The following is a 13,696-nucleotide window of genomic DNA, read 5'->3' as shown; positions in this document are numbered from 1 at the left end:
CTGATAGAGAGCCAAAGAAACTCTCAAATTCGAGCTGAAAGAGGATAATGACAGTATAAGAAAAGACATAAACTCGTCCCGCCAAGAGATGAGAAGTAAACTTGATAATATAAGTAAAGAAATGCAAGGACTAACAAAGAGAGTGGACGAAGCGGGGACTCGCGTGGGGCAAGTCGAGGAAGTATCAACAGAGCTAATCCGCACACTTCTTCAGTGGATTAAATGACAAAGGATCACTCAAACTAAACTAACCGACCTCAAATCGGGATCCAGGAGAAACAACATTAAATTTTTTGGAGTGGTGAAGGAGCGGAAGAGAAGTCTGTACTCCAATTCATCATCGATCTCTTCAGTTAGGACTTACTATTACCCTCGGACCTGGATCTAAAAATCCAGCGGGCTCACTGAACCCCCACACTCAAGCCAGGAGTCAATGCTCCCCCGATACCAATCATCATCAACTTTCAAGAATTCACCACCAAAGAGCAGGTATTGAGAGTGGCTTAGAAAAAGGGACGGATTCAGATAAAGGACAGAAACATTTATTTTGATCACGACTAGGCACCTGAGATCGTCCAGAAGCGCAAAGAATACCAAGCAATCAAGAACGCTCTGAAGACCCGCGGAATACGGTTCCAAACACCTTATTCAAGCATCCGGATCCACTGGAAGGACGGCGTTCAGGTGTGCAGCAGCGCACACGCAGCCGGCCTCGAGCTGTGCAGACGGGGATTTGATGTGCATGTACTGGACTCGACAACATGAGATCCTAGGATGGCAACGAGCAGCTCCCCCACCACCGGACAGCAGGCCCTCCACCAGGCAAAGAGTAAAGTGAAAGCTAAGAGAGTTAGCCAGAAACATAGATAAGTGATACAATCGGAAGACGTTAATAACCAGGCCACCTCAAATTCACTGGAATAATGGGGCCGCATCAGAAACACAGGTGAGGATATCGATGCTGGACAATAAGGACAGAAGGAACTCTTTGTTGCCCCAAATCCTCCAGAGGGCCCTCTCCTTCTGGGAGAGACAACCCTAGACCTGCCAGCGGGGCCCAGGTAGGAGAAACACTTCCCCCACTGCGTGGAAGTCTCAGGTACCCTTTATGTACCTGTAATGTTTTTTTTTTATTATTATTCACCAGCTTATATTGTTTCTGTTCACAGTTTTGTTTAGTTTTTCAGCGGGGTCTACTGTTATTATGTTTAACGGTAATGAGTGAGCAAGGTAACTATAAAATAGTCTCAATAAGTGTGAATGGCCTTGGTAATCCAATTAAAAGAAGCAAAGTGTTAACAAAACTTAAGAAAGATAAAGCGCAAGTGATATTTATCCAAGAAATCTGTCCAAAGAAGAACATGGGAAAATAGTTAAATTGGGGTATACAAATTCTTTTTTCAGCTCTTTCTGATCGATAACCGAGACAGCCACAGGGCTTTAAACTGTACTATAGGGAGAGCAGACATATCTGACCATAACTCTATATATTTAACAATACATCTCGACAACCAACAAAGAAGAACTATCTGGAAAATGAACACTAGTAACCTTAACAATGAATCTGAAGTGGATAAAATGAAAAAAGAAATTGCAGACTGCATTACCCTCAATAAGGATGATCAGATAAAACCAATAATAATATGGGACACTGTAGCAGTGATGCGAGGGAACCTGATATCAAGGATGTCGTACCTTAATAAAAAGAAAATGATTCCACAGACTAAGCTTGAACAACACATTTTTCATGAATCAGGCCCCAAAGCAGCAAAAATTTTGGCAATGCACTTAAGGTTGCTGCAAAAGAGGAACTTCATTCATAAAATCAGACATCCTGCCAGTAACGAGATAAATTATAAACCAGGAATAAGTCGAAAAATATTTCGAGATTATTATAAAACTTTATATGCTAGTGAGCCAGTGAATGAAGGAGAAGTTACAGACTTTTTGGCTAATTTAGATCTGCCTTCTACTGTATTGGAACCACTCAAAATAAGACTTTAACTTCACCAATTACAAAAACAGAACTGGATAAAGCCATTAGGAGACTGAAAAATTGTTCTGGTGCCTGTCAGTCTCCTCCCCCTCCTGCTCTGCTCCTGACTCCACCTGCTGTGACCAATTCACCTCATCACCTGCTGCAGCTCAAAAGGAGACCCAGCTCCAGTATTCAACGCCAGTTCGTTGCCCTTTATGGATTCCTGCCTCCAAGCGTCACCTATGTGGAAGTCAGTTCGAGCTTCCTGCATTCCTGTGGAAAAACCAAGCTCTGCCAAGCCGCGCTGCTACCTCCAGCCACGCCTCAAGCTTCATTCCTCATCAGATTCATACCAAGCCACAATCATCTCATTCTGGGTTTCAGCATCTGGTGTCTACCCTACAAGTCATGACAAAAATAACAAAAGCCCAGGGAGCCGTTTTTAAAGAAGATCTAGCTCCTCTTCTACTAGATTTGTTTAACTAGACACTTAAAAATGCTAGGACTCCACCATCATGGAAAGAGGCAGTCATCTCTGTCCTACTAAAAGAAGGGACAAAAGGAATATTTTGAGTCCTATTGACCAATTTCAATTTTCTAAAATTTCTAAAACTCAATTACTTTGCATAAATTATAAACCAGCATATTAAATTAGACAAAGATATAAATTGAAATGGGATGCAGTAAATGAAAAATATTTAGTTTTAGTTTTTCTGACGGTAAAACTTGATAAACTTTATGAGATTAATTATAGTAGCATGAATAATGCAATACAAAAAGATTTAACAAAATGGACCAGTCTGGTCATGGACCTTAGCTCCAAAATAGAGGTTATAAAAATGAATGTGCTACCCACATTGTTATATCTTTTCTTATCATTGTCAGTGCAGATTCCAGAGGATCAATTTATAAACTGGGACAAACAAGTGAGTAGATTTATTTGGGAAGGGAAAAAACCAAGAGTAAAATTGAAAACATTCCAACTAGAAAAAGAAAGAGGAGGATTAGGTCTCCCAAGCTTTCGAGAATACTATTTAGCAGCCCAGTTAAGATACAAAGTATGTTGGTGTACAACAGAATATCACTCCAAATGGAAACAAATGAAGTTGACCTAAAGTAAATGTCCACCACAATAAAAATCATAGAACAAAACCCTATCATTGAAACGACATTAAAGATCTGGTGGGGCGTGGTCAATGAATACAATATAGGCAACCCTTATCTGGCCCCCACAATCTCAAAAATTCAGAATGGGACAGACAAACAGTACCTTTAACACTTGTGCTATCTCCCTACCATGACAAAGGTGGATAAAAGTGGAAAGATTTCATGTAATCCGTGGACACCAGTGAAGATCACAAATCATTGAAGAAAAAAGGTTCAGCGCACTGTCTAGTGGGTCTAGATGACCCAACTCCCAATGTTAAAGTGCCTAGGATAGCAAAAGGGTTACGAATAGGGAAGCGATTCTGTAGCATAATTAAAAATAAAAGTCAAAACCAGAAATGCTTTTTCGTTTTCAAAATGAAGCTGCATTTTTTGACTCAAAATTTAAATGAAAAAGCAATCCACCAAAATGCTTTTTCATTTTCTTCTTCAACACTGCTTATTCTGTCACTTAATTAAAATGATAAAGAAAATTGTATTTGACATTTCATTTTCAAAAAGTTCTCTGGTAAATCTTTAGCAAAATTCATTTAGAAATGTCTAATTTGACAATTAAAATGGATTAACAGAAATGCTTTTTCATTTTCAAAATGTAACTGCATAAACTGACTAAAAATTTAAATAAAAAATCAATACTTCAAAATGATTTTTCATTTTATACTTAAAAACCGCTTATTCTGTGTCATAATTAAAACAAAAATGCAAAGAGGGGATTGCATTTTCATTTTAACATCCACCCTGCGAATAGTGTCTGCCATGGTACCCCAGGAGTCCTCTCCCCCCTCCCTTCGCTTCCACTGATTGGACCCAGCTGCCAGCACTTCCATCATCAACCCCGCAGTATATCAGATGGCCGGTTTCCAGTATTCATAGCCAGTTCGTTGCCAACTATGGACAAATCTCAGCAACCAAGCGCCTGCATGGGTCGAGCTTCTGCCTCGATCACTCCAGTCATCACCACGCCAAGCCCTCCAGCCTCGCCGGGCCACGAGCCACACTCCACCAACACTCCGCCAGATCTCCGAGACCAAACCTCAAAAAAACTCAATTCCTATAAGAGGGATACTTACCTCCCGGTAAGCTCCTCGTCTCAGCCTCCCGCGGAACTCCAACTCCACGGATTCCCGTTCATCCTCAAGAGCAATAAAATCCTTCATAGCCAACAGGCTTTGAGCTGGATCTTTTCGGGTTTCACCATTTGGGTCCATTTTCGTTGTCAGCCATGACAGAACGAATTGGCCAACCTCTAGACTCAGCTGACCAGGAAGATCTACGTTTCGCGGTCTCCCAACAAGGTGTGCTCCTGGGCCGTCAGGCTGACGCCCTCTCGCAAATGGCATCTGCACAGCATGACCTGTTTCGTCACATGGACAATATTTCCCAAGATCTAATGGACTTAACTAGTCAAATGGCTACAGCTTCCGTGAGTACCGCTCCACTTCCGTCAACAGTCAATATGGCGGCGTCAACTTCCGCCGCGTCACCTGAGAACTTCCGCCTGCAACCTGAGCCCTACCACGGGGAAGTAGAACACTGTAGTGTTTTTTTTACTTCAATGTCAGTTAATATTCCAACAAGCTCCCAGATTTTACCAGTCAGATCATAGCAAAATTACATTGGTAGTTAATTCCCTCAGATACAAAGCCATGCAGTGGGCTCAGGCTTATTTATCTGCCAATCCCATCTTTCACTTATCGATTAACAGATTCATTGAAGAATTCAAGTTGGTTTTCGATCAACCACGGAAAGAAGACGAAGCCAACCGTCGATTATTGAATTTCAGGCAACGTAACCGCCCCGTGAGCGATCACGTAATTGACTTCAGAATCATGGCAGTAGAAGCTGGATGGCCTGACAAAGCCTTAAAAGGCATTTTTATCAATCCCTAAATGAAGCTATCAAAGACCATCTTTGTTTGCAACCAGAGGCTCTTACCTTTGAAGAGTTAGTTTTTGCATCACTCCGTTCTGATGCTCGTCTGAAAGAAAGACGAGCCGAAAAAACTAGCTTGTCATGTAGACAATATACCAACCCCAATCGTACTCCTCAATTACTTAATTCCCCCTCTGCCTCACCCATACAGGAATCACCTCAAAGCCCCTCGGATGATCCAATGCAAATTGGACATTCAAAATTAACACCAGAAGAACAAGGGAGGAACGCTCATGATTCTATTGTGGCAAACCTGACCATTTCATTTCCCAGTGCCAACTCCGTTTAAACTCCAGAACCCCCCGCTAGAAGACAGGCCGCGGGTGGGTAAAATTAATAATAATAATAATCATGTTAATCAAAGTTTCTTGTTTATTCCTGTCAAGTTATGCCTCCACACCAAGTACCATGAACTTCAAGCCCTGGTGGATTCTGGCGCGGAACAAAGCCTCGTAGACCATGATCAGGGGCCTCATTTATAAACGTTGCGTACGCACAAAAGAAGGCGTACGCCACTCTCTACGCAATAGTTGAGATTTATAAAAAGCAAACTTGACGGGAAAATGTGCGGTCCTTCACGCAAGCTCTGACCCAGGCATACGCACAAAAACGGGTGAAATGAGAAACGCACAAAAACGGGTGAAATGAGAAACGGCGACACCGTCGGCAGATGGAAGAAACACGTGAAATTGAAAATGACAATACTGCCTCTCAGAAATAACATGAAGACTTCACAAAGCAAGTCTTACAATTAACAGCCTACACGAACACCCGTTTGATCGATCAGCAGTGAAACAAACAAAAAAAATCAAACGAAAATTACAACAGAAATTCAAATGAACACATATTTGCAAAAAGAAAAGTGAAATATGTTCTGCAATATTGGCATGTTGTGCAATTCATCCTCATAAATAATATATTTAACAGAACGAAATAATGTACAAAACTGACATTCCCGTCAATGTGTCCGTCTGGCGGAGCAGATATAGGTGCAATTAGACAGACAGATGGATAGATAGAGAGAGATGCATTAATTGTCCACTAAGAAAAGTTGTTTTCATAGTAAAACATTTCTTCATAAGCTACAGAATTATGGTATTCATGCATATGCCTTTGGTTTGTTTATTTTTGATAAAACAATGTATGGCGTATGTCTCAACCATTCAGAAAGCAACAAGAAATTACATTTGCGCTGATCAATTTCCCATTTCCACGTCGATTATTACCGACATCTGTAGCTTGTCAGATGTAATTAAATGGAGGGAAATAAAATGCCCCATCACAATGCGTAATGACGCACAATGGCTGATCTTGCGCTCTTAGAAGATGTGGCAAATGGAAGAATTTGGAGTGAACGCATCTTTAGACAGCAAGGAGACTTGCTGGCAAACGAGGACGACTGGCTTATGAGCCGGTTCCGACTTCCTCAAGCCGTCCTGTTGGACCTCCGCGGGCTTTTGGGGGTGTGTCACCCGGTGCATCTGGCGCGTCGGTGTCCCCCTGCGCCTCAGTCACCACTCCACTTAAAAGGGATTCCCCGATTATTGCCGCCAGTCTCTCATCAGGAGGGGTCAGCTCCGGTGTCCCCCCCCCCCCCCCCCCCCCCATACCCGTGGCAGACACGGGTGTGTGTGTGTGTGGGGGGGGTTCAGCGCTAGACGTTTTTTTGCCTTGACTTTGATGTCCGACCTTTTCTTTTTTATTTCGGCCACGGTCCGAGGTTGTGAGGCTACAGCATTTACGGCGTCTGCCACCGTCTGCCACTCACGTGCCTTTTTGGCATTAGTAATGCCCACACTGTGCCCTCCAAACAACATTATTCTCCTCTTTTCCACCTCGCCAACGATAACTTCTACTTCACATTGAGTGAAGTTACGTTTTTTTAATTTTCTCTCTGTGTTTGCCATGGTTTCGCAATCAATGAATATTCATTTGTGGGCGTTTCACGGACTATTTATGGGCAACTATAGGCGTGTCACGAGGCCGCAAAAGCTGCGCAGCATTTAGAATTGGTTGTGATTTATTAAGAGAAAGATGCGTAGGATGTGCGTGCGCTCGGTTTTATAACTCCGAATATTACTGTGCGTACGCACATCCTATGTTTCATCCGTACGCCACTTCTGACGCAAATCCTACGCAAAGTTTTATAAATGAGGCCCCTGGTGTCACAGCTGGCTTTTCCCACAGAACGTTTGGACACTCCTGTTGAAGCTGCCAGATTAGGAGGACAACATCTGTCTCGAATCACTCATCGTACTAAACCCATTCTACTCATCACCTTTGGTAACCATCATGAACAAATTCAATTCTACATAATGCAGACTTCCCAGAATCCTGTTGTATTAGGTTTTCCCTGGCTCAAATTACACAATCCACAGTTTCGACTGGTCCAAACGACTCATTACTAAATGGAGCTTTTTCTGTATGGCTAACTGTCTTCAATCTGCTGTTCCCTACGTTTCTGCCCCTCCTGTCCAAAAGAAGAAATTGACTTGACGAAGGACCCCTCCTGTTATTATGACTTAAAACTGGTTTTCAGCAAATCCAAAGCTTTAGCCTTACCCCCTCATAGACCATATGATTGCTCAATCAAACTGTTTCCAGGAGCTAGCTTTCCTAAAGGGAGGTTGTTTAACCTATCGGCTCCTGAGAAGGACGCTATGGAGAGTTACCTCCAAGAGGCTCTCGCCAACAACCACATTCACCCTTTTTCCTCATCTGTTGGAGCAGGATTTTTCTTTGTCGAAAAGAAAGAGAAGACCCTACGTCCCTGCGTTGATTATAGAGAATTAAATCAGATTACGGTCAAAGATAAATATTCACTACCTCTACTCAGTTCTGTTTTTGATTCTGTTCAAGGGGTCTACATTTTCTCCAAACTTGATCTGCGTAATGCCCACCATCTCATTCGCATCAAAGAGGGGGATGAGTGGAAAACTGTGTTTAACAGTCCTCAGGGGCACTTCGAATATCTAGTTATGCCCTTCGGGCTTACTAATGCCCCAGCAGTTTTCCAACGTCTCGTCAATGACGTTCTTCGAGATTTTCTTAATCGTTTTGTTTTCGTTTATCTCGAAGAGATCCTTAGCACAGCACAAAACTCATGTGTGACGCGTGTTAGAACGCCTGATGGAAAACAGACTATTTGTAAAAGCTGAAAAGTGTCAGTTTCACGTCTCCTCAAGTCCTTTTTTAGGTTACATTCTCGAACCCGGTTGTATACGCCCAGATCCCTCCTAAATTGAGGACGTTTCCACATGGGAACGACCTGCTAGCAGGAAAAAACTGCAACAATTCTTAGGGTTTGCAAATTTCTATCGCTGATTTATCCGAAACTTTAGTCAAATTACCTCACCTTTAACCAAACTCACCTCACCTGCTAAACCATATGACTGGTCTACTGAAGCTCAGAACTCCTTTGACACACTTAAATACACATACTTATCCAACCAGATCCTGCTTGCCATTGAAGTTGATGCTTCTGACTCCGGATTAGGCGCAGTACTGTCTCAGAGGGAGATCACATCAGGCAAACTCAAACCATGTGCTTTCCTTTCCAAGAAGTTATCCCCAGCGGAACAAAACTATGACACTGGAAATTGGGAGCTGTTGGCCATCAAACCCGCCCTGGAGGAGGGCGTCACTTGCTGGAGGGGGCGGCTCAACCCTTTATAGTCTGGACTTATCACAAGAATCTTGCCTATCTACACTCTGCTAAAAGACTTCATTCCCGACAAGTCCGCTGGTGCTTATTCTTCGACCAATTCAACTTTACCATCACCTACCGTCCCGGCAGCCGCAATGTGAAACCCGACGCACTCTCTCGTCAATTCAACTCCTCCGATGAGAACACTGAGTCTTCCATTCTCCCTCCAACCTGTTTTGTGTGCGTCCTCACATGGGAAATCGAATCCAGGGACCAAATCACACACCCTGTCCTAACGGTACCCTATACCTGCCTTCTTCCCTGAGGTCTGACGTCATCACCTGGGGGCATTTATCCCGCATCGGGATTTCATGTAATCCATGGACACCAGTAAGGTTCACAAATCATTGAAGAGAAAAGGTTCAGCGCACTGTCACTAGTGGGTCTACATGACCCAACTCCCAATGTTAAAGTGCCTAGGATAGCACAATGGTTAACAGAAAGAAAAATGTTAAAGTCCTTTGGAAGGCTCAAGGGGAGTTTCAGCTTGATACGGCTGACCTATTCAGGTATTTCCAATTAACACTAGAACGCTCAGGATTTTACACTCCCCCTGCAGCGTCCAGAGCACAGCCAAATGGCTGGGTGGCTTGAAATGACTAATTCAACAGCCTTCAATTAGCCACCTTTCATTTGTAAATGCAGCACCAACTACCCGATCATCTGGATGAAGACATGTCCTAACTAACCACATTCTTTACTCTGATCAGGGTGGGGGAGGTTTTTCTGCTTCCAAAGAGCCTCCAAGCTCTGACAAACTTTGACTCCCAGTGTGTCAAGTGAAAGAAGAGATAGTCCTTTAGCTCGACTCAGACTGATATTTCTTTTAATAAGATTTCATGAACCTCTTGTTCTCATTTGCTGATTCTAGCAGTTGTCTATCCATTTATTTTCTGTGCCTGCTCATCCTGGTCAGGATCACAGGGGTCTGCTGGAGCACATCCCAGGTAGTCACAAGTAAAAGTGGGGAGGGGTACACCCTGGATGGGTCACCAGTCCATTGCAGGGCCACATAGATAAATAACCAGGCACACTCACATACACACCTAGGAGAAATTTAGAGTAATTTAATTTAACCACATGTTTCTTGGACTGGGGAGGCAAAGGAGGCCTATTTGACATGTTTTGGAATTTATAGTTTCAACTAGAATTCAACAAAAAACAAAAAAAATTAAAATAAACAAGTGAAACAACATATATCTTTACATTACTGAAGGTTTTCATTGCTCAGATCTCAGAAATCAGATCACAGATGAGGAGATTTCACTGCCATCAGGCAGAGAGGACGACAGAGAGGAGACATACTGTGCCAACAGAAAAAACAAAAGATGGGATGATGTGGTATTCAGAAAAGGTTGGGAGGCCTCTTCATCACAGCCCAATTGAATGTTACACTGCTGAGGAAGAGCCAACTGCTTTGGTCAGAAGTACGGTGTCGACTCGCTTACAGAGTTTCCTGTGTTTCCTCACTCTGAACATGCTTCAGACTATTCGGGACTGTGTTGTTCAGCATGAATGTCAGACAGAAGATGACAGCTGGTTCATGGCCCTCCCTGAACTAATGGGGTTCATTGCCATCCTCCTTGTGAAGGGGGGATAAAACTTCCATCCATGCAAAACGCAAAATGCAAGATGGTTGGCGAAAATGGGAAATCCACTGATCTAAAAAAACTATGGTCAGAAACCACTTCAAAGATATCATGCGGCATTTACACTTTGATGTCAAGGGCACGCGCATGGATCAAGTTGGGACTGACAGGTTTCCTGCAATCTCCAATGTTTGTGGGTTTGTTGTTGCCAACTGCATCAAACTTTCAACCAGGCAAAATTCACTGGGAGCTTCCAGAATCAGTAAAAAAACCTCGCACAGGTACATGCGGGAGCTGAGAAGGCGAAAGAGGAATACCGTTTTGACAAGCTCCCATACCTGGCAAAGGGAAACGGGCAATATGCCAGGTGATTAGTCAGTACAAGAACAATAATGCCAGAGTGCGCTTTGTTGATTGCTACAAGTATACCATGTGGCAAATGCAGAAAGGAGATTTTGGGGCAGTACCAAGTATGCGCAGACAAGTATTGGGTTGAAGATATGACTTTGACCAGATGATTTCTTTGCTTGAACATTTCAGTATTATGTCGGTAAAGAAGTGTCTCTTGTGCATGAACGATAAATCTCAGCCAAAAAAGAAAAACCAAACTGTGGTGACCTCTTACTAGAAGTGACCAGAAGGTCATGTGGAAATATTTTTCCTTTCTGGGAAAATATGGTCAAAACCTTTCGGGATATCCTAGGATGTGAGATAGTCATTGACCCACAGAGACTGTACTTTGGCCTAACGGCGGACGTCATTCGACCAGAAGACAAGTACCTCTTAAAGGTGAAGATTCTAGCCTGTAAAAAGGCAATAACAAGAAACTGGCTGAGAAATGAAATGCTGACACAGCAGCAATGGAGAGACATTATGGAGGAAACTTTCTCCATGGAAAAGATAACGCATTACTTAAGGCTAGATACACAAAAACTTGAACATCGATGGAAGGAATGGAAACAATATTCTGCTTCCTCGGACCGGTCTTGAAACAAGGTTTTAGTTGCACCCCGCTACTTCTGTCTGTCTTTGTTTTTGCTTTTGTTTTTAACCGGGAACAACTGTATTTTGTGTTAAGAAAAATATTTAAAAAATAAAGTAAAAAAAATAAAATAAACATTTGGACTTTCTCCAGTTTTCTGGGTTTGTTTCTCGTACCGTAAACCTTCATGTTGATGTAGATTCCTCCTACATCAGTGATGGTCCTGGTGAAACATTTATATGATCCTTCATCCTGAACCTTCACTCCTGTCAGCTGCAGGGAGGCGTTTCCTTTGGAGATCTGATCCTGGAACAGAGACGTTCTTCCTCTAAACCGCTGGTGCTGGTGTTCCAGGTGGTCCTTGTTGTCATAGTAGGAGTGAAATCCAGCCTGTGTTGGTGTCAGCTGAACCCAGTAAATCTCAAGATAATCTCCAGGTGTAAAACTGCAGGGTAAAATGCAGCTCTGTCCAAGCTGACAGGAGACCTCTGCATCTGTGAACATCAGAGACAGATGTGTCAATGTTGAGATGCACAGAAACACTTTTTCTCATAGGATGAGATTCAATGAAGGACATTCTTCACTTTTACTTTTTTTAAACTTTTTTTTGAGTAAGAGATCTGCCGTTACAAACTTTATTGATTAGTAATAAGGAAAGATTCATGTTTGAACAGCCAAGTCATTTCTTTTGTTATAAATCTGAAAAATTGAGGCTCATTTCAATCTTTTCATAGTTTTTCAATCTTTTAAAGGTTTAGGCCTCGTCAAAGAAAAAGCTCTGGAGCTATAATTAGAAAAAAATTCAGAAACTGTTTGGTACTTTCTGTTAAAGGCACATTGAAATAAAATAAAAAACAAAACATATTCTCTTGAGATTGTAGAGTTTTCCATATGGCCACATGCAGTCATAGAAAGAGTGACTTTGACTTCTGACAAGTTAAGCTTTTACAACCACTGACTGCTGAACAGAAACAACTCTGTCGCAAACACACTTTGACAACTTTCTCAAAGGAACAGACACCAAAACATTTAGTTTTTCTTCTTGACATTTGACCTCTTTGGAAATAAAAACTATGACAAAATGTTTTTAAACGTTTTTAACACAAAATACTAAAATTTGAATTATTTCAAAAGAAGACTGAACACTGAAAGAGTATAGACCTCCTCTGGCTAGAGTCCAGGCTGCATTAAGAAGAAACAAAACCTGAAAAAACTTCATCATGTTGTTGTTTCAGCCTCTCTGTGGGTCGATCGTGACTTTGTGAGATCAATCAAAGGCTCCGTTCACAAACGACCCAATTCCGATTTTTTTGCACCTATGCGACCTGCATCTGATCTTTTCATGACAGTCTGAACGACACAGATCCGATCTTTTCAAATGCGACCTCCGTCTAACCAGGCCGCATGAATCTGACCCGTACGTTATTTCTACGCTACAAACGTCATCATTCTGCGTTGAAGTAGGCGGGAACTAGGACATAAACATCAACCATGGCGGACGATGCTGCTGAGACCAGTCAGTGGAAGGGAAGCGAGGTCACCGATTGGATTCATATTTGGGGTGACAGCTCTATTCAGGCCAAACTCCAGGGCTATTATTGCAACCGGGCGGTTTTTGAAAAATATTTTCAGCATAATGGCCAAACGTGGTGTTGAACCTTCCCCGCAATGATTACTTTTTTTCCCCCTTTCCGACCGTGGTCAGAAGCCCGGGGGACTGAAGGCGGATCCTCCTCCGGGATTCACTTCCCCGTTCAAACCCTTAGATTCTCCATAACAGGTTAATAAAGAGTCAATAGCATTTATTCTGGGGGAAACCTTCTATTATAATCATTCTCCTTCCTCCGTAACACACAACATTAATGCACGACCCCACTGCCTCCCCCCCCCATTCTCTACCTCTCTGCACACGCTATCTCTTACACACACACACACACACGCAGCCCCAACACATACACATCCTCATTCCACAACAGTGGGTCCAGACGATCCTGGCTCCAAGGCCTTCTTAACATGAGAAGATTGTAATTGTGCTGGCTCCTTTGTGAAAATGAATGTAATAATGCAAAAAGAGCTCCCCTGTTGACAACACTGTTGTTGACGTCCATTGTTAACGTTAACTACTTCAACAAACAACGAGTGACGTTGTTCACTGTTGAGTAATCTTCTGCGCATGCGGGTCACTTCTGGGTCATTTCACGGTCACACAGGAGATCACAATAGTTGGCATTTAATTGGAAATGTGAACGGCCTTGCAAAAAAAATCGGATTTTTTCAGAAAATCGGAATTGAGCATTAAGCCCTGCAGTGTGAACGTAGCCAAATCAAAGTCAATAAAAGTC

The 13,696-nt window shown here is 42.5% G+C and overlaps 1 protein-coding gene across 1 annotated transcript in view; it reads right to left on the bottom strand.

Moving 5' to 3' along the window:
* LOC105353610 (hemicentin-1-like) overlaps positions 1–13,696 on the bottom strand; it is a 703,897-nt gene that overhangs the window by 617,742 nt on the left and 72,459 nt on the right. Inside the window, exon 8 of the mRNA XM_023950035.1 lies at positions 11,531–11,848. Within this exon, the coding sequence (XP_023805803.1) occupies positions 11,531–11,848 (318 nt within the window). The remainder of the gene's footprint in view (positions 1–11,530; positions 11,849–13,696) is intronic.

Source organism: Oryzias latipes, chromosome 20 (genome assembly GCF_002234675.1).
Source record: "Oryzias latipes chromosome 20, ASM223467v1".
In the NCBI taxonomy this organism is placed as follows: Eukaryota; Metazoa; Chordata; class Actinopteri; order Beloniformes; family Adrianichthyidae; genus Oryzias; species Oryzias latipes.
The sequence above is the reverse complement of the archived record's forward strand: the minus strand, read 5'-3'. Positions and strand labels throughout refer to the sequence as shown.